This window comes from Cupressus sempervirens, chromosome 9 (assembly GCF_028749045.1).
Source record: "Cupressus sempervirens isolate cs-2001-9-10 chromosome 9, ASM2874904v1, whole genome shotgun sequence".
Lineage (NCBI taxonomy): Eukaryota > Viridiplantae > Streptophyta > Pinopsida > Cupressales > Cupressaceae > Cupressus > Cupressus sempervirens.
This window is the reverse complement of record NC_143126.1, coordinates 567,306,344-567,331,836: the sequence shown is the minus strand read 5'-3', so window position 1 is coordinate 567,331,836 and position 25,493 is coordinate 567,306,344. Positions and strand designations below refer to the sequence as shown.

At 36.4% G+C, this 25,493-nt stretch overlaps 5 protein-coding genes across 5 annotated transcripts in view; all 5 read left to right on the top strand.

Moving 5' to 3' along the window:
* The window catches only part of LOC149539927 (aminopeptidase (DUF3754)), a 148,649-nt gene that overhangs the window by 20,936 nt on the left and 102,220 nt on the right, over nucleotides 1–25,493 (top strand). The window lies entirely within an intron of this gene.
* LOC149539931 (uncharacterized) lies at nucleotides 8,651–9,692 on the top strand. Its single transcript, XM_089801139.1, has 2 exons — nucleotides 8,651–8,737; nucleotides 8,927–9,692. Exon 2 carries the CDS (start codon nucleotides 8,959–8,961, stop codon nucleotides 9,577–9,579), a length of 621 nt encoding a protein of 206 aa, XP_089657265.1. The 5' UTR covers nucleotides 8,651–8,737; nucleotides 8,927–8,958; the 3' UTR covers nucleotides 9,580–9,692.
* On the top strand, nucleotides 9,580–10,572 carry LOC149539930 (uncharacterized). Its single transcript, XM_089801140.1, has 3 exons — nucleotides 9,580–9,927; nucleotides 10,045–10,197; nucleotides 10,283–10,572. Exons 1-3 carry the CDS (start codon nucleotides 9,717–9,719, stop codon nucleotides 10,453–10,455), a joined length of 537 nt encoding a protein of 178 aa, XP_089657266.1. The 5' UTR covers nucleotides 9,580–9,716; the 3' UTR covers nucleotides 10,456–10,572.
* Nucleotides 10,522–11,122, top strand: LOC149539929 (uncharacterized). Its single transcript, XM_089801143.1, has 2 exons — nucleotides 10,522–10,682; nucleotides 10,787–11,122. The coding sequence occupies exons 1-2, from the start codon at nucleotides 10,563–10,565 to the stop codon at nucleotides 11,120–11,122; spliced, it is 456 nt and encodes a 151-aa protein (XP_089657269.1). The 5' UTR covers nucleotides 10,522–10,562.
* Nucleotides 10,787–12,088, top strand: LOC149539928 (uncharacterized). Its single transcript, XM_089801142.1, has 2 exons — nucleotides 10,787–11,192; nucleotides 11,328–12,088. Exons 1-2 carry the CDS (start codon nucleotides 11,159–11,161, stop codon nucleotides 11,819–11,821), a joined length of 528 nt encoding a protein of 175 aa, XP_089657268.1. The 5' UTR covers nucleotides 10,787–11,158; the 3' UTR covers nucleotides 11,822–12,088.

The following is a 25,493-nucleotide window of genomic DNA, read 5'->3' as shown; positions in this document are numbered from 1 at the left end:
ATTATCGGTCTTGCAGAGGTGATACCAAAATCTGGCCTATGCATAGTATTTTGATCAGACTGGACCTCCATGAGTTGTCTGGCCAACTCCATTAGAATGATTCACTCGGTAGCATACCTAGGTAATGTATATGGTTCTCCTTTGAAGTACCCAACTCTCAAATTGGTAAAAGATGGAACTTGAATAAAGATACAACCATATTGATTAACCTTACTGTAGGCCCCATGAAACACTCTTTTGACAGGCAACTGCTTATCAAGCAAGCATCAAAAATGTTCAAAGAATGCATCTTAAACTCTCTTATAGTGATATTTACTATTTGTCAAGGTAATTTGATCATAATACTCCCAGACTAGAACTTGAAGCCAATCTCCATTGGTTGAAAGTCCTGAAAAAGACCCCATAGCAGCAACGATGTAAACAAGGTAGGAATTCATATAAAATGGTACTGAAGTCCCTACGTTGAGTAGTTGCTCACAAAGCACAATACTAATAAGCTCTCCCCAAAAGATATGTTCTTTATTATTGTAACATCCCGGTTTTCCGAGTCTAAATTAACATCCAACATACTCAAAGAACACAGTTACTGCTTCGTTTCATAGGAAGACAGTTATATCATTCATGTTCATGTGAATAAGATTTATTGTTAAAATCAGTTAGACAAAATTTCTTAACTAAAAACTTGAAATACCATTAAATGAAATTACTACAGAAATTGAAAATCACATACCTCGGAAAACTAAGACCGAAATCAAACTAGGGATGCTTCATCGGATCATTTAGGGCTTCTGATATCGCTATATCACTTAGGGCTTTCGCTACTATGGATTCAATTAGGGCTTCCGCACCACGGATTCAATAAGGGCTTCCACTATGATGGATTTAATTTAGGGCTTCTGCTACGATGGATTTAATTTAGGGCTTCCACGACAACGGAATCAAATAGGGCTTCCGCTACGACGGATCTAATTAGGGCTTCATATTCCTTTCCTTCCAATTGCTTAACTGTGACAGTAACTCAAGGTTACAAAAATTCATATAAATGAAAAACAATCCACGATTCTATATCTTGCATCTAGGTGTAAAATAACAGTGTCAATAAATTAACTCAATTTAATCTTACCTCCTTATAAATAAAAATGATAATACCTACTTTCTGATAAACAATTGAATGCATAGCTTATCTCTGTCTAATGCATGTCCAACATCTTGAGAGAGGTGAAACATTGTCAGGGGCTTAACCACCCAACCTTAGACCAAATCTTATCCCCACACGATCTCTGACGAGAAAGGCCCTCCCTACTCGGAACAGACAGGAATCATCTTGCCATCCATTGGGCATTCTGGTACATAACACATCATATGACTTGGCAGTAGGAGATCACAATAACAGGAATATCCATGAGCTATTAATTAATTCATATTAATAATGATAAACGTTGTTCTATCACATTTGATACTGATTCATATTATTGATGATTTCTTTCTCTCACCTCATCACCCATCTTCTTGGCTACATAGCCGGGTGAGTCCTAAGTATTCAGAATCTCAGAGTAGATGACTTTGTCAGTAATTCATGACGAAAACATACATCGAGCATTTCACACTTTGTGAATACATAATTATGTTCTTAAAAGATTGTCAAAATTGAATGTTTAATTAATTATTTTATAAATGATTTCTCTTTTGCATTCTTGTAGATTAACTCCACCTCTTCACCATTTCATGGCTTCTTTGTCGGTGAATTCCTTGGGTTTTCAGATTAAATATCACAAAGATGCTTTACACCTTCTTCACCACATACTGGCATCTTAGCCTGGTGAAATCCTTGGTGTTCTGATTTTAATATCTTCTCTCAATTAAATATAAATAAATATATCAGGATTGATCCCATTTGGAATGATAACATTTATGCAAATGAATTCAGATAATTTCTATTGAGTCATCTCACATACTCGATTACAAATGAATAAGAGATCGGCTGACTTTTGTGCATAAAACAATATCATACTGTCACAAGAAATACGACAAACTGTGTAAGCAATATCATACAAGGAGAATATCAAACTTGGAAAAGGGAAAACAATTTCTTTATGCTTTTAACAATGTCTTATTATTTCAATGGAAAACGATAAACTTAATAAAGAATAAGAAAGACGACATGCTTTATACACTAATCACAGAAATATTGTTTCTATGGAAACGACAAAAAGGAATGTGATAGACTTTTCACAAGATGGATGGCATGCTTTATACATTAATCTCTGCCATATTGTTTCTAAGGAAACAACAAACTTGCATGGGAAATTTGGCGGACTTATACAGTAAACGGTATCATCATATCACATGTTATAAGGTTATAACCAAAACCGATGGATAAGAAACAAATTCGATTTTCAAAAAAAATAAATACATATCAGAAGTCTTACGTGGCCACCACGAAATGACTGAAAGTAATCTTGTGCTTGAAGAAGTCTGCGAGTCCGACTTTGTGACCCGGGTTAAGGTGGTTTAGATTCGAATTTGGGACAGAATGAATAACTAGCAAGGCTCAAATGCTAAGGGTAATTCGGAATGCATAGACGACTTATGATTTTCTAAATTATAGGAGCCTAATTCTATGGCTTCCTACAGTTACAAGAATCTATACGAATTCCAATCATAAATTCGACTTAAATCCCCAAGTAATAAATTGATTAACACATAGAAGAGAAGAGGAAACAATTAAAAAGGAAAAGATTATAAAATAGTTCCAAATGCCAAATATTAAATTGATTTCCGAACCAAGTGCTAATTGGCTAAAAAACAATGAATAATAAAATGGAAAGAATAGAGTTATAATTATAATTCAAACGTAATTAAATTATGAACAATATTATAATCTTATAAGTACATATAAACATCATTTTATTAAATTATTAGATTATAATGGTGCCAAATCAATTTTATATTATATACATGTATTTAAATATGAAAGATAAATTAAAACCCTTTGATATATATTTACATTTTAACCCAATTATTTTAATTAAACTATTTATTTAAATAACTCGTGCAGTTCCACAGATGTATCTTGTTTCAAATCACTAGGTCCTCTACCTGTCTGCCCAGTGATGGTGATGCTTGGTCTAATTCTTTTCTGACAATGCTTCCACCCCTTCGACATGCTCCCTACAAGGAATTTCTTTGTAATTAAATTATTTAATCATAAATAATCATAACAGTTAACCTTTCATCTTAATTACATGAATTCACGATTAACGATTAACTAACATGTCTTCACTTGCAATCATAACAACTAGCTATTTTACTAGCATGTCATCTTCACTTGAAATCGTAACAACTATCTTACCATTTCCCCAGATTATAACAAATTAAACTGCCAATTGACTTCATGTGAACCTCAACGGCTATATTTCAAGTTAGGTAAAAAATTGGGATGTAACAATTATTAATGATTTGAAAAATGAACTTGTACATCCATGATTCAAAATCACTGGAATCCTTGAGACTATTGAGAAGGGTAATCAAATCTTTGTATTCTGGCTTAAAACTAGATCTGTGAATGGTTTTTGGCCATTTTGAAAAATTGCATCTTTTGGAATCCAACCAATATAAATTTATATATTTTTGATAAGTTCCCCTTTTTTTATTTCATATTTCAAAAGATGCTTCCTTTGTCAAATCCACACATTCTGCACTCTGTGGTACTTCGAATTTTTTTTCAATAACTACAGGGTCAAGGCTAATAATGACATTACCGTTTGCATCCTTGATCATTTTAGATTTTGGACTAAAACGCTTTGCACATCCCAGAACAAATTCCGATTCTAGGGCAGCCATATGGAACATAGACACCAAATGAATATTACTCCTTTTGATGCATTTCATTTCATGATGGGCATGAGCTTCTATTCTTTGTAAGAGATCTATCATGTCCACATGTCCAATCTTTGTATTTGACACACTATCAAGAGTAGACGTGATCTTAGATGAAGTTGTATGAGCCAACTCTTTATCATATTGATATTTCATTTTTCCTTTCAATTTTGTGGATGAGGGCATTTCTTGTGCTTGTGTTGCAATGTGAAAATTCCAAAATGTGAACAAATCATTATAGGATATTGCTTCCATAAAGACATTGACTCTTGATCAACAACAGAGGTTTGGAGTATGGATTAGATACTTCAAAGATCTAGTGTAATGATCTTGAAAGGAGATAGCATGCATATGTAAAGGCGGAAGTGCAACTCGAGAAGATGGAAATATGAGGTGGAAGTGAGCTTTTATGGCTATGCCTTAAAGCATCAAAGTTGAATGCATGGGGATGTGTGCAAATGAAAATTTTTGACCTTTAAAAAGTAACCTTTAGTCAAAAACGAGTTCTATGAATGCTATTACATGAAAAGGGATTTTCATGTAATCATGACATGCGATTAGGTTCGAAGAATGAGATGCAATGCAAGTGGGTAACAAAAAATGGGATTATAAGTAGATGCATATGAAAGATGGAAATTTCATGCAAATGTGGATGGAAAACAAGATATATTTATTGCATGTAGAGAATGGAATGCAATGTGCTATGACATGTAATGATGAAAGTGGAATGAAATGATGCATTTGCATGAAGAGGTGGAAGGTGGAGTAAAGTGAAACATGCTCAAGTTCTTGGGAAAGAACTTTCAATTTCTTCCAAATGAAGAAAAACAAGAAAGCAAGCAAACAAACAAACAACACAAACAAGCACAAAAGAAACACGTACCTTTGGTTTTGGACTCAAACATGTCAACAAACAAGTTACTTTAAAATGTAAATTCAAATTTGGAGTTTGTGGAAATTCGAAAGTATGGAAATGAGAATTTTTATCATTTTAATAGAAAAAATGCACTTTTCAAAGCATCTATATGAACAAGTGTGCAACATCAAGTTAAAACATGCATCAAAATAGCAAGATGAGCATGAATTAATGAGCAAAATGGAAAATGTCCACTTGAAGGTTAATGAACCAAAAATGGAGGAGAAAGAAGCTCCAACTTTGAAAAATTCTCAAAACAATCTTTGACCTCTTCAACCTTGCAATGATGAATTCAAAATGAGCAATGAAGAGCCATTTTTGATGGATATGCCCAAAAACATGGTCTTTAATCACCAATGCATGGGTCATTTTTGACAAAATATTCAAGGAAAACAAGTTTTTGACAAAAATGTGGTCTCTAGGAGCTTAAACATGAACCGTTTTCATCCTTCGAATGCACAAACGTGCTTCTCAGTAGCAAGGATATGGATGAAAACCCCAAAATGACCTCTCTTTGAGCAAAAATGTGAGTTTTAACTCTCCAAATTTTGCTTTTTTTTTTTGCTAAAACATGCCCTCAAAATAGCATGAAATGAGTCATTTTTGACAAGGAATCAAACGTCTAATGCATGGGAATGCATGAAGATGCAAAAAAACCCCAGTTGGAGAGATTTCACACCATGAAAAGGGTAAATCTGGAGTTTTCAAGCAAAAACGTGTTCGTCACGGGCACGAGCATGGAGTTTTCTCTTCAATCTTCAAAATCGGGTTCTATGAAGACATATGCATGTATTTTAAGGCAAATCACACTCTTGGAAGAGATTGCATGTTTTAAAAACATGTAATGGAGTCTTCTTATTCGAATCGCACTCTAGGAGTGCATATGCATGTTTTAAAGACATGTAATTGGACTCCAAATGCAAATCGCACTCTAGGGAGTGCATTACATATTTTAAAACATGTTCAAAACTGACCTTTAGTGCAAAATCACACTCTCTAGGGATCATTGCATGTTTTGAAAACACTTGAATATGCAACCCTCACTCTTGGAGAATCATTGCATATTGTAAAACACATTTATTTACATACTTTCTATTTAAAAGTGCCTTTTTGTTCAAAATCGTGGTCTCTAGAGACAATTACATGTTTTCATGTAAATGTGTTTTGATTAAGTAAAAATAGGTTTTAAAGGACCCGAAACCTTTACAAAAAATAGAAGTCTAGAGATAAACAAGAGATATAAACATCAGAGAAAAGTAGCAAAGAACAACATGAAACAAACCACCAAAAAGAACAGCCATGAGGTCACACAAGATAGAGCTGGAAAAGACAACAAAAGAACAGTAAAAGAACAACAACCGACCAGCTAAGAAGTCTTTATCAGGTCAACAACATGATCCACCAGAGTATGCATATTTTCAGCACCAGCCTTCACATCGTCCTTCTTACTGACCTCCTCATTCTTCTTAGAATGAGCACGGTACGTTTGCTTGGTCCCTGAGTCTCTGCCCCCAGAGGGGAGTCCTACCCCTTGTCAATCTCATTCCTCTTCAAGAGGTTACTCATATTGTCTGCCATCTATTTGAACAATTTTTCCAAATTTCCCAGTTTAGTTTCCAGTTTTGACACCTTCCCCTGAATACTACTTATTTCTTTATCCATCACCCTTTGTTTGGCTTCAAGCAGTGGTATCTTATGCATGAGATTTTTCACTTCTTTTGCATTCCCAATAACCTCTGAAAGTTTGTGAATATGTTGGCCCAATGTACACTCCCCTCTGGTAGTTTTGCCGACTTGCTTCCTTGCCCAGCAGCTGCATTTGTTGCTTGAGGAAGCCAATCTCCTTCAGAATTGAACCCAAGTTACCAAAAAAAGCCCTTGGACGACCCAAGCCCACCTTCAACTTTATCACCCAAATCTAACATATGCCCCTGTTCTCCATCATCCTCATTGTCCGATTCCCCATTCTTCCTTGTTTGTGACCTATCCTCTTGTTGCCTTAAAAATTCTCTTTTCCTTTCCAACTGGTAAGCCAGAGACTCATCATCAGAAGGAGGAGAGACCCGATCGTCTTGAAAGCCTTTACTCTTTCCTTTACCTCCACTCCTCTTATTGTAATGATCTCTCACTAATTCCTCCATGAAGTCGGTTTCCTGGTTAGAGTCATCTTCCTCGACAATCTTTTTCTTCTTTTTTGAACTACCACCCGAACCCTTTTTCAAACTTCCCAAACCCCTTTCAGCTTCATCTTGGGTATCAGAATCATAGCCCTTATCCGGGAGACTCCCTTTCATAGCCTGATCAGCCCCTTTCAAACTACCCTCGGTTTTCACAATCTTTTTGGACTTTAACAAATTCATTATTAGAACCATAAGACCCTCATGACAAACATGCTCTCCATTTGGGTCTTTCTGAATGGCCTGAGTGGAAATACTAAGAGATTGCAATAGATAAAAAGGAAAATTGATCTTAACATCATGCCAGAAGTGATTTGCCAACATGAAATGATACCCATACAACTTAGTGAATCTCCCATCTAAAGTCAGATATTCCATTATCACAAAAAGCACAAAACGCCATGGTTGAGAAACAGAGGCCCGGTTATAATACATGTTACCTATTTTGACCAAACGATTTCTCTCCTTTTTTGTCTCCACAAAATCATCGATAGCCTTGTCTAAAACCTTCCTTTCCCGATAGAAATTAATCCCATCCATGTCCATCCCCGTAGCCTCCGCAATAACTTCTTTGGTGACATCCATACGCTGGTTCCCAACTATCACAGAGCCATCCTTCCAGGATTTGATGAAGTAGTGCATAATTGCCAAATTATTACTTGTAAGCCTTTCCATGTACCCTGTGAAATTGCCTCGCTGCAGAATGTCCCACACCTTCGACTTGTGCCTCCACTCCGAGTAGCTAGCCGGCTCCACCCCTTTCCTCTTTCCCCCCATAATCTCTGCATGGAATTCATTGGTTTTTGTTCTCTGAAAACCCCAAATCACTCTGCAACTAAAAGCCACACCACAAACGAAAAGAGGAATGGTAAAAACTGCCCAGAATTCGTGCGAAAAGCCCCAACTTTCTAAAAATCGTAACCCACCTCACTCCAAAGGAATTCAACTCATAATTGCAATTCAATGACACCATAATTAAGGTTTTTTTGCTTAGATCTCCATTTATCATACTCGATATGATGGCGGCCATCTGGAGGTAAGGACTCATAAAACTCCCAAATGATTTTATGATCACTAAAACAAGCCACATTCGCAGCCCAATCAGCAGTACAGTTGGCCTCTCTAAAGTTATGAGTTATAATGCAAGTTTGGAAAGAATTTATAATGTTAATAGCCTTGGAAATAATATTGCTGATAGTCCACGATGGTTGAGTAATTTTATTTAGACAATTAATAATATTGAGGGAGTCGCCTTCTACCCATATGTTCCTCAAATTCATACTTTTGGCATAGGTAAGACCAGAGTAACGAGAATCGCCATAAAATCGCCTGAATCGGCGATTAGATTCAACAATGGCGATTCTTTTGGAGTCAAAAATCGCCATTGCCGATTTCTTCAGGTGAATCACCTGAATCACCGATTCAGGCGATTCATCCAAAAAATCGCATGAATCGCCTGGAAAAATCGGCAGGAATCGCCCGCGGCCAATAAAGTATAGAGTTGTAAAATTTAAAAAAATTGCTTTTTTTTTTACTTTGTTTTTGACCTATTCTCTTTGTTATAACCCTAAAGGGCCTTCTATTTGTTTAACATGAGTAGAAGAGAGGAAAAGTGAGAGAGAAGAAGAGAAAAGAAAAGCCATAGGTTTCTAACCGGCAAGAAGAAAGACCACAAAAGAGATCAGCAATCCATTTGGGGAGGCCATCAATTGCATTGGGAGCATTAGGGAGCCAATCTCAACACTCCTCAACTCATTTGCAAGAGGTAAGTGCTCTTTTTTTTTTTGCATGTTAGTGTATTATGCATTTTTTGTTAAATTTTTATAATTTTCAAGATTTTTAGTATAGATCTTGAATGTTCTTTATTTTTACTAAGTTGCAAACTAGGGTTTGTTGTTTTGTAGCTTTTATTAGCTTCAAACTTTGATATTTTACATATAAATTTTTATTGCAGCAGCCTTTGCTTTCATTTTTTGCAAATTCGCAATGGGTAGAAAAGATGAATGTTGGAAATATAACGAAGAGTTTCCTGGAAGAACCAAATATCAAACAAAATGTATTTTTTGTAAAGAAAAAATAACTTCTGGGGGTATTTATAGATTGAAATACCACATTGCTGCTATACCTGGACACGATGTTACAATTTGCACTCACCAAACTCCTGAGGCAAAACGCACTTGCTTAATGGCATTAGAAAAAATTGAAAAAGACAAAGCCAATAGGAAAATGCAACTTGAAGGGTTAAGGGGTATTCGCTCCCATGTTCCCGCATCCGCATCTGCAGCCGCATCCACATCTGCATCTGCATCAGCTTCTGCATCTGTAGGTTGTGTTGGAGAGGGTTCTTCTAGGCCTCCTTTTTATCCTAGTTCTTCTGCTCGTGCTAGTGCTAGTCGGTCACATACTGAGACAGAGTCCCACACCAACCTATTGCAGCCTAGAGTGCGGAAAAACAGAATGAATAGTTACTTTGTGCCCCGCACTACTCCTGGTTCCCAACCCACGCTTGAGGGCATGGGTTTGAACAAGGAAATTCATGATGCTGCCAGAAAGGAGATATGCAAATTTTGGTACTTTTGCAACATTCCATTTATTGCAGCTAGGTAATTGATTCTTTTTTCGTTGTTTTCTTTAAAGTTAAAATTAAAAGTAAAAGTAAAACTTTAATTATATTTACTTGTTTTATAATTTGAGTCTTTGACATCTAAATTTTTATTTGTGACAGGGCTCCTTATTGGCAGCACATGATAGACGCGGTTGCTATTTGTGGTCCGGGGTTTAAAGCCCCAACTGAGGTTGAGTTGAGCGGATACCTCTTGGATGAGATGGTAGAGGACATGAGGGCTCAGCTCGAGGAGAACCGAAAGGAGTGGATTGCAAAGGGTTGCACCATCATGACTGATGGTTGGATAGATAGGAGGAATAGAACACTCAATTTTCTTGTATCCTGTGGAGGTAATTGATCATTCTACTTTCCTACATACATAATTGTAAATTTTGATTTGTTGAATGCTAATTTGTTGATGATCCATTTAATTTTAATATTCTAATTCGTTGTTTTGTTACTTGTAGGATATACCATGTTCATCAAATCCATTGATGCTTCCGCACATGTAAAAAATGCCACATACTTATGTGAGGCTATTGAGGAAGTCATAGCAGAGGTGGGAGAACAAAATGTGATCCAGGTGGTGACGGATAATGCAGCAAGTTATGTTGCTGCAGGTAAACTTTTAACTTTTCAAGTTTTGAAAATAAATTTATTTGAATTTTGAAATTTGAATTTCTAATTGACCTAAAATTGTTGTAGGTAAACTTTTGATGGGAGGCACCCCACCATATTTTGGTCCCCTTGTGCGGCACATTGCATTGACCTCATGTTGGAGGAAATTGGCAAACTTGAGTTTGTCAAGTCATGTGTGGAAAGGGCAAAAAACATATGCAAATTCATTTATAATCATTCATTTGTCCTTAGCACAATGAGGAAGTACACAGAAGGCAAAGACTTAGCTCGCCCAGGTATCACGAGGTTTGCCTCGAATTTCATCACCTTGCAATCCTTGTTGACATCAAGGGATGAATTGAGGAGCATGTTTGTTGGGCGGGAGTGGATTTCCTCTTCCTATGCTACGACCGCTGTAGGGATAGATGTGGCGGATTGCATATTTGATGAGGATGGTTTTTGGAAACCCGCTAGAGAAATCCTGCAGGTAAATTTATTGCAATTTAACATTTAGTATTTTACTTTTACTTTAAGTTATATTATTTTATATTTAAGTTTTGACTCAAGTTTTTTGTTTTACTTTATATGTAGGTCACTGAGCCCCTTGTAGCTTTGCTACGAACTGCTGATGGGGAGAAGCCCTCTATGGGCTACATTTATGAGGGCATGGATAGGGCCAAGGAGGCCATTAGAGCCCAATATGCAGGAGTGCAGGAGATGTATGGCCCTATTTGGGACATCATCGATAGGAGATGGCAGAATCAGCTCCATCGACCCATCCATGCAGCAGCTTACTTTCTGAATCCGGCATATCGTTTCCGTCCTGAGTTCAAGGCGGATGCGAAGGTTCTCACTGGCTTATACACAGTGATTCAGAGGTTGAGTAGTGATGAAGATAGCGCTGCTGCGATTGTTGAGCTAGACTAGTTCAACAGTAAAGAGGGGCCACTTTCCTCTGGCAGGATGGCCATAAATGCTCAGACAACACTACAGCCAGGTAAAAATTAAATAATATATTCAATGTTCATGAATCTAGATTCTAATCTTAAAGTTGATTATGTAATTTTAGAGTTAACTTGTAATTTGTAAATGAGACTAATTGTTTCTATTTTCAAATTTTCCCTTATTGCAGATAGATGGTGGCAAATGTTTGGGGCCACAACTCCAAAACTTCAAAAAATTGCCATTCGTATTCTGAGTCAGCCAAGCAGCGCTTCTGGATGTGAGCGCAGTTGGTCCATGTTCGAGCACATCCATTCGAAGAGGAGAAACAGGTTGACAGTGCAGAAGTTGAATGATATTGTCTTTGTTCATTACAACCTCCGTCTTAGGATCAGACAGATTTTGGGCACTGACTCCTCTCCGATCATTCTGGAGGAGATTGATCCAGAATCAGAGTGGCTCACAGAGGTTGTGGATCCAGTCTTCACTGAGGAAGACCGTGTGTGGGTTGACCAGGTGGATATAGAGGCTGAGGCAGCTAGAGCACGTTCTTCAGGCATTGGTAGAGGCACACGTGCACGCACAGGCACAGGCCCTAGCGACGTTCATGAGCCCATCTTACATGCGGGAGATATGGCTCGGCAGTCCTCTAGGACCTACATTAGACGCCTTGCTACTAGGTAGACTGGATACTCAGAGGCTGAGGTTGAGGCTGCAGCCGAGCTTCAGGATGATGTTGAGGATGATGATGATGACTATGAGTCTGAGACTTGAGCTGGAGCCTTGTTTTTATATTTTGTTTACAGATATTGATACTGAATCATTGATAGACATATGTTTCAAACTTTCATGGATCTTCATCTTAGATTCTTACATACATTTATGATTTGATGTCTTATGGATCATCTTACATACATTCTATGATTTAAATCATTGTGATCATTTGATTTCTATTTACTTCAGCTAGCCTACAATTTACATTTTAGATAACATAGTTACATATGTGATGGATTTTATGTTCCATGTTTATGTATGTTAAGTTTTAACTTCTATTTGATGATGTTATAGTGTGTTTAAGTTATATTCAATAAAGGGTGCATGAAATAAGTTTTAAATTGTTAAAATCTTTAAATTTAAAGGGTTTTTTCAAATTTGCCGATTCATTGCCGATTCACGATTCGATTCGGCCTTGCCGATTCCGATCCGATTCCGATTTTTGTTACTTTGGGTAAGACCATGAAGAGCAGCAAAGGCTTCAACAACGTGATTAGTTTGACTCTCTAATGGTATAGCCATGCCCCCCACATAGTCTCCATTAGAGTTTCTAATAACAACTCCACATCCTGCTTTGCTCGGGTTCCCTTTCGAGGTCTCGTCAAAGTTTATCTTAAACCAATTCACTGGAGGACAATCCCATCTAGCATTATCCTTTGGGTTAGGATCCTTAATATTCATTCCCAAACTCCTTATATTCCAACTATTAAGTACCCCTTCTTCCCACTCATTACAAGGTTGCTGTCCAGAACCAAAAATTTTAATATTTTCAATCATAAGGACCTTAATTTTATAGAATACCTGATCAGGACTAGATTCCACCCCTCTAAAGATCCTATCATTGCGCTCCTTCTAGATGCCCCAACACAGATAAGGAAGGATGAAGTCCCATAATTTAACAATCAAAGCATTCTTGGATGGAGCCTTCCAACTAGAAAAGAACAGTTGGATGGTAGCATGGAAAACCCAATCCACATTCAGTAAGCTCCAAATTTTATCCCAAACCTTCTTGGTAAAGGGACAATGTAGCATAATATGATCCACCGATTCCCTATCATTCTTACAAAGAACACATCGATTAACAATGATGAAACCTCTCTTCTTAAGATTATCAAGAGTTAGAATTTTATTCTACAGAAGAATCCAAAAGAAGATATTAACTTTGGGTGTCAAGCCTTTCACCCAAGCCGTAGCCCATAAGGTTCATCATAATCATCGAAAGAGTTAGCAAAGGCTGAAGCAATAGAGTACTTACCACTGGGATCAGTTTTCCAAATCAAAACATCCTCTTCATAGTTTAAAAAGAACGCATTCAAACACTTGCCAAGCTCAACCACGTTATGGTCCACCCTATGAAGATTCACCCACATATCATCCTTCCAAGAATCACCCACAAAAGTTCCAAATTGATTCTTGCACTGCTCCATATACCTGTTCCACCTTGGATCAACACAAAGAGGGTGATCCAAGATCCAAATGTCTTCCCAAAAAAGAACTTTCCTACCATTTCCCACCTTCCATTTAACCCCTTTCCTTAAAATATTTTTGAACTTCTGAGCATTCTTCCAGATCAGATCCCCCTTGATCAACATCAGTGTTAAGGAAATGTTGAAAATCAAAGTGGTCCCTATTATATTTGTCAGCCCAAATATTCTTCCATTCCCCCTCTTCCTTGTGCCATCTCCATAATAATTTAGCCAGTAAGAGATCATTCATTGTAGAAATCCTTCGCAAGCAAAGCCCTCTCTTCCCCCGGGGTATACAAACATTCTCTCAAGCATAAGAGGGAGTCTTTTTTAGTCTCCGTTCTAGTCCACAAGAAAGTCTTTTAAATTTTCTCAATAGCAAGAGCAAACTTTTTCGGAATTTTGAAAACACTCAAAGCATAAAGCGGAACACTTTGTAGGATAGACTTCAACACAATAACCTTACCAGCTTGACTGAGGAGAGAGCCTTTCCAACCAGCAAGTTTCAAGTGGATTTTATCAATTGGTGAGTTCCAAAAGCTGTCAGGAGGGGCTAAACCCAAAGGTAAACCCAGATAGGTTCCAGGCAGAGAACTGCTCTCACAGCCAATAATCTTTTTGATCTTATTTTCTCTAGCCTCACTAACATTGATAAAGTAGATCACACTTTTACTCCAGTTAATGATTTGATCGGTGGCCATTCCATAGTCACTCAAAGCCTTCTTAATGTTCCTAGCATTCCTCACCAAAGCCTCCCCCATAACAATAGAATCATCCACAAATTGTTGATGAGAACACACTAGAGAAGAAGATGAGGGGTTAAGGCCTACAAAGTCCCCTTTCACCACCATATTATTCACAAATCTCCCTAGGCATTCAGCCAGAATAACAAAAAGAATAGGAGAGATCGGGTCCCCTTGTCTAAGACCCCTTGAAGCCTTAAAGAAGGAGGTAGGGGAGCCATTAACAAGCACCGAGAAAGAGGCCAATGAAACTAACATGTAGATAAGGTCCTGAAATCTCTTATTAAAGCCAAATGCTTCCAAACCACGAAGGAGGAAATTCCAGTCCATTCTGTCATAAGCTTTTGAGAGATCAAGCTTAAGAAGAAACCCTTCTTCGACATCGCAAAAGAATGGATATTTTCATGAACTGAGATAATGGAATCCAAGATCTGTCTTCCCAGAACAAACCCATTTTGTTGCCTTGAGATGATAGCCGAAAGAAGGGATAGAATTCTGAGAGTAAGAACTTTAGAGATAATCTTATAAAAAGAATTACACAAGCTAATAGGCCTAAACTGATCCAATCTATCAGCACTTGGCTTCTTCGGAATAAGGGCAATAAAGGTTCCATTTAACTCTCTTAGGCTGTTTCTAGTACCAAAAAACTTCTTCACACCATTACAAACATCAGCACCAATGATATTCCAATATTTATGAAAGAACAAAAGAGGAAACCCATTAGGACCAGGGGCTTTATCACCCTCGAAAGAGTAAACAATCTTAGAAATCTCATTCGAAGAAGCAATGGAAGTTAGGGACAGATTCTGGGCCTCTGAAATACAAGTAGAAATGCACTCTAGGAACATATTCTGCTTATCCAAATTTAGATCAGGGTCACCTTGAAGCAGTTTGCTAAAGAACTCCACAACCTCCCCTTTGATAATCTCTTCATTATCAGTCAAACCTTCATCCATATTAAGTCTGGAAATTCTATTAGCCATCCTATGCTTTAAGGTATTCAAATGAAAGAACTTAGTGTTACGGTCGCCTTCCTTCAAAAAGACCTTTCTAGAATGCTATCTCCAAAACATCTCCTCCTTGGTAATAAGATTATGAAGTTTAACCAGTTTGCTGCTTTCCTCCTCCCTTGAGACCACCTCATAACCATCAGTCTGAATCCTATCTTGAATATCTTTAAGTTCCTCCAAAATCTTTTTTTTGTTCTCAAAAATGTTGCCAAAAGTATGTTTATTCCATTTCTTGATATTTTCTTAACATTTTTCAATTTGGCAGCCACTCTAAACATTGCTGTACCTTCCACATTGATATCACACCACTCCTTAATGAGGTTCTCCAAGTTCGGATGAAGAGTCCATATTTTCTCAAATTTGAAAGGAAAATTCTAATGAAAATTGATCTTATCAGCAACAAGGAAAATAGGGTAATGATCAGATCCCACACGAACTTGAGCATTAAGTGCACATTTATAATTCATAAACCAATCATTACTAATAATGGCACTATCTAACCTGACCTGGATAAGATCTTTTCCAGCTCTTCTATTAGTCTATGTATACTCAATCCCATGCAAGTCAAGATCATGGACAAGATGAAGATCTATAAAGTTCATTAAATCTAATCTATTATCTAGATTGGTCTAACTGCCTCCCCATTTTTCAGAATCCTTTAAAGGGTATTGAAGTCCCCCATCACCAACCAATTATCCTTAGCAAAAAGCTTTCTCTGATTAGAAATTTCTTCCCACAATGCCTTCCTCCCCCATTTGGAGTTGGGGGCATAAACATTAGTAAGAACCCAACTAAAATTGTCTTTAGAATTAAAGAATCTAACATTCATCATGTTTCTGCTTTGGGAGATGAGTTCCCCTTGAATCCATTTATTAATCCAAAAAAATCGCCATACCACCTAACACTCCTTTAGAATCATTATTGATAATCTTTCCTCCCTTCAAAATAGAAAGACATTCCACCTTATCCTTCAGTATCTTAGTTTCTTGAATAACAAAAATGTCCGGTCTATTATCCCTAATCATATTTTTCAAAATGTCATGTTTATGAGGGTTATTTAACCCTTGGATATTCCAAGAAATAATCTTCAAAATTTATGATTTTATATTATTCAAGGATAGTTCTCTGACTACCATCAGCAATGCTTCTATTAGCCTCATTTGTTCTTTTCTACAAATTGGATGGTCTTCCAACTGATGATGGAGAAGACCCAACATCACCATTCTTGAAAGTAGAACCACCATTCTTAGAAGAAGAACTTCCATGTTTACCCTTAAAAGATTTTTACTCCCCATTTTTGGAATCTGCTTTGGGCCCTTTCTTATTATTTTTCACTGGAGCAGACTCCTCATCTTTTTTACCACCTTTCTTCCTACCTTTAGACTGTTTACCAAGCGAAGTCCAATTGGCATCAGAACTGTCCTCTTCCCACACCGCTTCCTCAATATGAGAGATAGTTAGAAGGTCCTCAACTTCACCACTAACAAAGTTACTATCCTTCATCACAAGTTCCTGGACCCTATGTACACTAGGCAAACCTGTCTCCTTTTGGGTCCCTTCTTTGACATTATCCCTCACCTCCTTGGTCGTGATCACCATATCTTCTTGGTTCCTCTACAAACTGTCACTATTAAGGATCTCCGAAAGGACCTGGGCAGAGGCATTCAAACCACTCTCCTTCTCCAGAGGTGAAACCAAGCCAGGATGGGGAGCCCCCACATCATAGTGTAAGCTGTGGTACACCAATCTCACGAGGTTGAGTAGGAACCTCCACACCCCCAGTCACACTACCCACCACACCACCATCAGAACACATAGATTGGTCTTTTGGGGAGACAGACTCAATTAAATCCACCCCCACACCCTTAGAGAGATCTTTCTTTACCCACACTTTCTTGATCTTCTTAGCCTTTCCTTTCAGAGAAGGACATTTCTTAGCCTAATGACCAACTTTCTTACAGTGAAAGTAGGCAAAAGGAATAGACTCAAACTCAATCCTTTGGTCCCAAATACCAAGTTTAGATTTTAAAGAGATAGATTCGGGCAGATCCACGCCATGTGAAACCCCAACACAAAATCTGGAAAAGTTTAGTCTCCTCCTAGACACAGTCATAGGATCTAAAGAGAGGAGTTCCCCAAAAGTATTAGCAATGCCCTTGAACACATCTTCCACCCAGAACTCAAGAGGGAGACCATGTAGTCTCACCCAAATAGGGGGTTAAATAGCAAAGTCATCCAAAGAGTAAAGGTTGGGGGTCCATTTCTGTAACAGCAGGGTATGCCTTCCCATACCCTAAGGACTGCTGCAGAGGATATCTCGCTTATCCTCCTCACAAGAAAAACAAAAGGAGAGGCAACCTTTAGCCATCGCTGAAATTGTCAACTTGGCCCTTCAAACACCTTTTTTTGCGAACAAAGGCTCGCACATCTTCAATATTGGGTCTAGCTCCAATGAAACGCCCAACCAAAGTCGTGTCCATACAGGAAATATTTTTGTCAATAATCTGATCAGGGATTTCGATTGAGTACTTACCTTTATCCCTTGTAGAAATGTCCCTAACCGGCGAGAAAGCAGACTTTCCAGTAGGGCATACCCCAAATAAACTGGACCATTTTTTAATCTGCTTGGGCCCCCCTCCTGAGTCCTCCAAAAGCCTACCATCATCAGCATCCCCAGATTCAACATCTCCAGATTCGACAGGGGAATCTCCAAAATGCTCACTTGGTATAGAGGAATTCAAATTCAGATTCTTTCCCAAACACTTCACCCCGCTCTCCCTGCTCCCGCTTGTCATTCTTGTAAATGAATCTTCAATTTAAATGTGTTTGTAGTCATGCTAAGCACAACTTAAGTGATGAATTAAACACATGTCAATTTAATTTTTGAAGAAACATTACTTAAATGGGTCATAAATAATATTTACACTATAGATAAATATATAATATGCAAATATCATTCAAAAAGTAATATTTATTAAAATGTTTGAATTTAAAATTCAAAAATTAAATCAAACTATATAGTTAATATAATCACTTAAATGAAAAATTGAAAAGAAACTTAACTTAAAAATATAACATAAAGTGCTCTATAGTTACTTTAAGTGAAAAATTAAAATGATAAAGTAAATTAAAAACATAACATAAAGTGCATTTATGTGATATTTTTCAAAAAGTGAATGTCAACTTCAAAATATAATATGATATTTTAATTCGTGCAGTTGCACCTGGAGAGTCGACTTTTTGGGCATTAAAATAGTCATATCTTTTGATTGCTAACTTCAATTAAGCCCTAAGATAGATTGAATCGAAGGGAAAACCAAAAACAATAACTTGAGCAAAACCAAAAGACCAAAAGCCAACAAACACATACTCAAAAACAAGAAAAATGACATTGAAGGCTTCAAAAATCAAGCATAGACTCAACAAACAGAAAAACTAAAAAGATATGACAAAAGCCTTCAGTAAAAGGAATCATTATATCAATTGGAATCAATTGGTTGATCAATACTAACTAATTAAATAATGAACTTAACTCAAAGAAATGCGAAACTAAGTTGAAAAGTTTCATACTATTACCTGCATTTTGTGGTGACAAAATACAGGACAACAATGTGAATGTTCTAGCCATGATTGATGTGCTATTAATGTGCTAGTTCTTTTGTTCTACATTCCAACACTGAAAGATCCCTGATAGATGCCCTTGCTGATCTGCAGGCAGATTTCTGATTTATAAAGCCAAATAATAAATCCAATGCAGTTCCAAGGAGCTTACATTCAACAATGATGCCAAACTACTGCAAATGGCAGCCGTAAGACTGCAATGAATCACGTCCCAGCTGAAAGAATCAATTTGTCACGCTGAAACCATAAATCTACAACCTGAATCCACAATAAAGAATGGTGTACTCTATTCCTGATAGCAACGCACACTGTCTAAAGAATCCAATGCCAATAACTGCTGAGGGCTATGTCCCAGCCAATCCAGAACTTGGGGTTTGCGTCCCAAATGAAGAATTGCTCTCTCAGAGCCAATTCACAAAAACAAGTTTTTCAATATGCAAAAGGTGATCTTAGAATGAAGCTTCCATCTCCTTATAACCCCCTCTCAATTGCAAATCGAACCCTAAGTGTCTCCAACTGGTGTTGTGTAGTGAAAATGTTATAATTTCTTATTTTAAAGTAGTCATGTTACTAGAAAATGACCTTTTTCCTCATAGATAGAATTCCATTCACTGAAATGCCCTGAGACCAAAGAGAAAGATTTAGAGAATTTTGAGACCTTTCCAACGAGCTATCACACCATAGGATGCGCATCCAGATGAGGCCAAAAAACCCCTTATTACTCCAAAATGGCTAAAACTTAACCTTATTTAATTTATTTAATCACCAACTTAGGAAATATTTAAATATATTAAAATATTTCCCAAATGATCCCAAAAGGCCCAAAATGACCAATCAAACATGAATCTGACCTTGTCACCTGTCTATGACTGATGCCGGACAAGATGTGTCAACTGATAGTCCATCCCTAAAATCTAGGGATGCTTTTAAAAAGTAGGAGACAACCCCAATCAACCAAAATTGAGTCCCAATGACTCCCTTGCTGTGTGCACCTCTGAGAGAACTGTCACTGAAGTGGGAGTTCCTCCTAAAAAATAGGAATGCCTCCTAAAAAATAGGAGATCCATCTCTAAGTCTCCAAAACTTTCGCCGAGGTCTCCAAATGCCTCCTAGACAACTCCTAGTCAATCCCTACAAATTAGGAATCTCTCCTAAATTGTAGGAAACTGTTGTCTACTGCTCCAAACTACTTGGGAAGCTCATGCACGACTCTCAGAGTCCCTGGGTTGGTTCCCTCTACACTCTGCTGGCCTATGGGAACCAGATAATAGACCAACCCTGCTAGAAATGTTGTCACTAAGGAAGGGTAGAAATTGGGGACATGACAAACACCATCTTGCTACTTTTATTATTAAAAACAAACATAAGGAGCGATATGCATATTTCGTTTACTATAATCACTTAGACAACCATGGTCGTCGCTTAATGTATATTTGATACTAAACTGACAAAACATTAATCGCCTCTGATGATTAAATTTTTACGATCGTCAGAACAAATTTTGGTCCCACATATCTAATAATTGGAATGATTAAATACTTGGTGTGTTAGACTTGATCAATAGTTGTTATGATAACGATTTTCACTAAAAATCAAACATTAGACCTTAAAACTCTTTCTCCACTATAGAATTAATTCGAATAGCAACTCAAAGTGTGGTCTGAAATATTATTTTAAAGATTATTCCACACAACCAACTCGATACAAGGACTCAATAATTAAAAAGTGAGGCCCAGGTAATCATGGGATGGTCAAAAATCGACTATCTCATCCACCTTTAATTCCTTGTGAGTAATGCTTGACAAATATTAATAGCACCTCATGAAATTAATAAATTTTTGCTGCGCATATATCATAGTTTTGCTTTAATATCTCACTATATAAGGAGGTCTTTAAATTTCAAGGAGTGATAGATAATAATGTTGCACAGTTTTAACACACTTGCTCGACATGTATCCACCGTTGTTAAAAAATCCATATTCATATATGAATCCCTATCCAACAATATAAGTTGGCATCAATAATATCCTTAGAGTAATAATACGACAAACTTAAACTCCTTTACAGCTATAATGAACTTTTCCAACAGTTACTTGCCTGATTTCTTTAGAGCGCCATTATTCTGAATATTAAAACTCTAACTTTCTCAGACCAGGTAAATATGTCATTGACTTGTTTTTATTTAAGCAAATTATATCCCCTTTGAGCTAGTAGGATACACGACTCCAATACCACTGTAATATTCCAAACATATATATTTTTCCAAATCTAAAAATGTAACACAAACTAAAACATTTATTTTTTGTATGCAATTGATTTCCAATTCATTCACAAGGTACAAATACCCAGTGGAAATATAAATTCTGAAATTTAATCCTTCAACAAAACAATAACAAGATTCAATCTTAAATACAAAAACTATAGTCAGATTGGATGATAAGAAATAAGATTTCAAGCACAACTGACATACCCCTTATGATATCTCTAGTAGAGAATGGTTTCCTGTCGATTGTCTCCAAGCTTGAGGGTTTCTGTCCTCAAATTGGTTGAAAGTTGAAGCTTCCAAATTCTCCAAGAGAATAGAAATCAAGTCATATATCTAGACATAAATGAATGAGCTTCACTTTGTTCTTTTAAAGAATAGCCATGCAACTCTTTGTTTTCCCTTGCTTGTCTCATCATCTTAAAATCTTTTTTTAAAATATCATTTTTTTCACATAACAGAATAAAATGGCCTTTTGATAATAATAAAATGACATATTAATATGTACTTTAATTTAATGGTCACTTTATAAATAACTATTAAAATGAAGAAACAATAGAACTTGGAAAACCATGTATGATAGCTTGATATAAAAATGGTGGGACACTCCCAAGTCCAATACTGAAATATCAAAAATTCTGAAACATGCTGACTTGCTATAAATAGTAAGTATTTGGAAACCTTGATAAATCAACTCAGTTTGGCCTGAAACTTGAATTGCTCAGGCCAAAACTCACTCTACTCCATGGAAAGTCCTTGTTAGCCCATGACACCAAGGCAAATAAGGCTAACAACACATCATGATGAATGGGCTAGAAAAGGGGACATTACACTAATGCAACAAAATTTGCAACTTCTAACAAGCCTTGCTTTGTTGTTGTATTTTTGAGCCAAAATACATATATTTGTAAATGAATAAATGTTTTACCAATGCTAGAGTACTTTGGAGGTGTGCGCCTCCCTTATCCAAAGAAGCCTTTGAGCCATTTACAGAAAGAGTTTTCTAACTTGTAAAGCAAAACCTCCTTGAGATAGAAGTCCATTATTCTTTACAACTTAAGTTTGGTGTTCTTTAAACTTATCTCCAAATTCTTCATCACTTAGATACTCCTTGGTACCGGTCTCTTTTGTAAAAGGCTCTATTTGTGTCACTAGAGCCATAGCTGATTTTTTTTATAGAATAATGTGGCCTAGATAGCATATCTGTGATCACATGCCTACTTTTATATTTGATCACCAAATAATTGTTTTGTAAGAATCCTATCTTTTTGTGGTATCTTCCTGCTTCTTTTTTGTGCCTGTAAATATTGTAGTGGCTGATAATCAAGGCACACTATATTTTCTTTACTAAATAAATACTGTCCCCATCTCTTAGTGACTTGAATTAGTGTATGTAGTCCTTTATTATACATTAAGTATGATCTAATTGCTGAAGTAAAATCCTCAGACTGGGACCAAATATGATTATCGCAATTAAGTTAGGCAACAATGATCTAATTGCTGAAGTAAAATCCTCGGACTGGGACCAAATATGATTATTGCAATTAAGTTAGGCAACAACCATAGCATATTCACTAGCATCAGGTTTTTCCAAAAAAGATCTCTAAATCAGGAAGAGCAAACACAATAGCTTGAATAATTTGATGTTTTTGTGATTTTAAGGATCATCATTTTCTTTTCCCAATTAATATCCCTTCTTATTGATGCAATTTAATATATAGGTGAGGTTTTTGAGAAGAAGAAAGGAGTAAGTTTCCATATTTTATATAACTTCTAGTTTTATCAACACTCTTTGGTGCAGGCTTACTCAGAATTGCACACTTTTTAGGGCGTTATTCTTAGTTCCCCTCCTCTTACTACACATTCTAGATAAATCAGTGATTCTTTTCCAAATTCACTTTTCTTCATCTTACATAGTAGTTGCCTTTCTTTTAGTTTTTACAAGACCTAGTTTACATGGATGAGATGTATTTCCCATGTAGTACTGTAAATTAGGTTGTCATCTAATTTTACAATTATATTGACACAACTATGAAATAATTTTTCTGGCATATTTTTCTTGAATCTAATAAAAGTAGCTGGTGCATTACACAATCTAGAAGGAAATACTAACTTTTCATAGAGTTCTTCTTTAATTTTGAATGTTGTCTTCCATGTATCTTCTTCTTCCATGCATTCTTGATGACATTTTTATTTAAAATCCAAGATAGTAAAATATTTGGCATGTTGTAGCCAGTCTAGCATGTCATCTATTTTGAGAAGAGGATATCAATTTTTTCGAGTGATATTAATTAGTTCTTTTTAGTCAATGGACATCCTTTAAGAACCATATTTCCTTTATACCATCACAATAGGTGGACCATAAGTTGAAGTACTAGGGTGCGTAACCTCTTATTTGTTTAGCTCTTGACCTTGTTGTGTATTCAAGTTTGTCAATTCAATCCAATGTTTGCTAAAATAGATTCATTTAGGAATTGAATCTCATGCTACACCTCCTTCATGACAATCCCTTGGCTCATGGAACACTTATTCAAATTGATGACAAGACTTATTGAATCCTTCCATTTTGGAGTTAGTCATGGTAGAAATACTCAATCCATCACCATATTTATCTCTTAATCGAACATAATTTCTTGGTTTTTGCATTAGTTAATTGTTTAATTAAAGCTCATTATTCTTACCTTTGCCTTGTTTTGGTGCCCCTTGATGATGTATTCAATTTCATATTGACTTATTTGGATTTGTTAGCACTTGTCATTAGAGTTCCATCCATAATATATAGATATGACCCAAGCTCCATGTGAAATGCATCTAGAGGAATAATATCTATATCTATCTTATCTATTTACAGTGCATGCACCTAAAATTTGAATATGCATTTCTTAGTTTTCTATTTATAGATCTTTTCATCTACAGTGTAACCTTTTAGAAATAGGATTTAAAAGAAAATAATAATGAAATTAAAATCATAGATGAAATACTTGTTGAAATCACAAGTTTTTACGCTTAGCAAGGTTTTACCACTTTTACTTGTCGAGTTTGTGTGGAAAACTTGCCAACCTTTTTGGCAATTTTTTCACAAAACTTGGTCATGGTGTAACAAAAGGCTCAAGATGCAAAAAAGTGAGTTCTAATTCATATTTTCTATGCTTTGTTTGAGGCTCAAGATGCAATTGGAGATTGTTTGAGGACATCCACACAAAGAAGAGGAACATATTAATTCAAAATTGACTCAATGACCTTGTCTTTGTGCAATATAATCTTTAGTTGCATACAAAGAAGGTAGAGGAAACACGAGGTGATCCAATTTGTTTGGATGATATAGATCTTTACACAAATTGGACATCACAAGAGCAATGCCCATGGTTTATAGAGAATGAGATCTATGGATTGGACAAATAGGTTATGGAGTAGGGGGGTGGATTTGGATTCACACTCAATGACATTGAGGAGGGTGAGGAGGTAGGAGTTATTGCTAGTGATAGCAACATCTACATCTAGAACAAAGGTCGAGCCACGACCAATCGTGCCGTGCAATGAGGCGTTGCCACAATGGACTTTTAGAACTAGACTTTCTACCTCTCCCTTTGCTTTTATAGAGCTAGGAAGAGGAAGTATTAAATTGTTTTGATGTTGTCTTTACTTATAGTTTTACAAAAGCAATTTTCTATTTTAATAATGCTTTAGACCTATGTCACAGGTTTCACCTCATTTCTTGTATGAAATAATAAGTACTTAGCTTTAGATTATCAGGCTACTGGCCATTAGCATTCCATTGCAAGATGCCATTTTGAACCCAATTTGCATTAAAAGCAATCAAATGCATCTAGACTTAGCTTGTTTATTTTGTATACTCATTTATTCACTCATTGGATGCATCTCATTGAATTTTGCAAAAAAATGTATTTCTAATAAAATTTAAGCAAATTTTTAAATTACGTTTTTTGCTAAGATTTCTTTGAGCCTTGGCGAGTATTTGCTTTTGGTGATTTTTTCAACTTTGATTAAAGTATTAAAAAAATATAACCAAAATATAATTAAGTTTAATAAATGATTAAATGACATGAAATGAAGAGTTGTTAATTTCTCAGATATGAGATATAGAAGGGAGAACAATTCATATGAAAGGGGACATGGAGGGAGGATGTGCAAGGTGCAAGCGACATAAAACCGAGTGATATAGTACAATTAGTGATAGCTAAGCTGGACTTGATAAGATAAGCTTTATACTCTTGGCACTAGCCTCACGGATTTAGTTTTAAAGGCTACGATTGTCTTATATTTGGTTTGTCTAACCCAAATACTTGTGGTAGCAATGCCAAGAATGCAATACAGGTGTGATTGTAAAACTAAGTGAACATGTTTCTATAAAGATTTCTCTCTGCCTGTTGTGGCATAGGTCCAAATGCTTGCTTTCCTTTTTTTTATTTGGAAAGATTCTCCTTCTAATTCTTCAGCTCATATGGTACAAACATATAG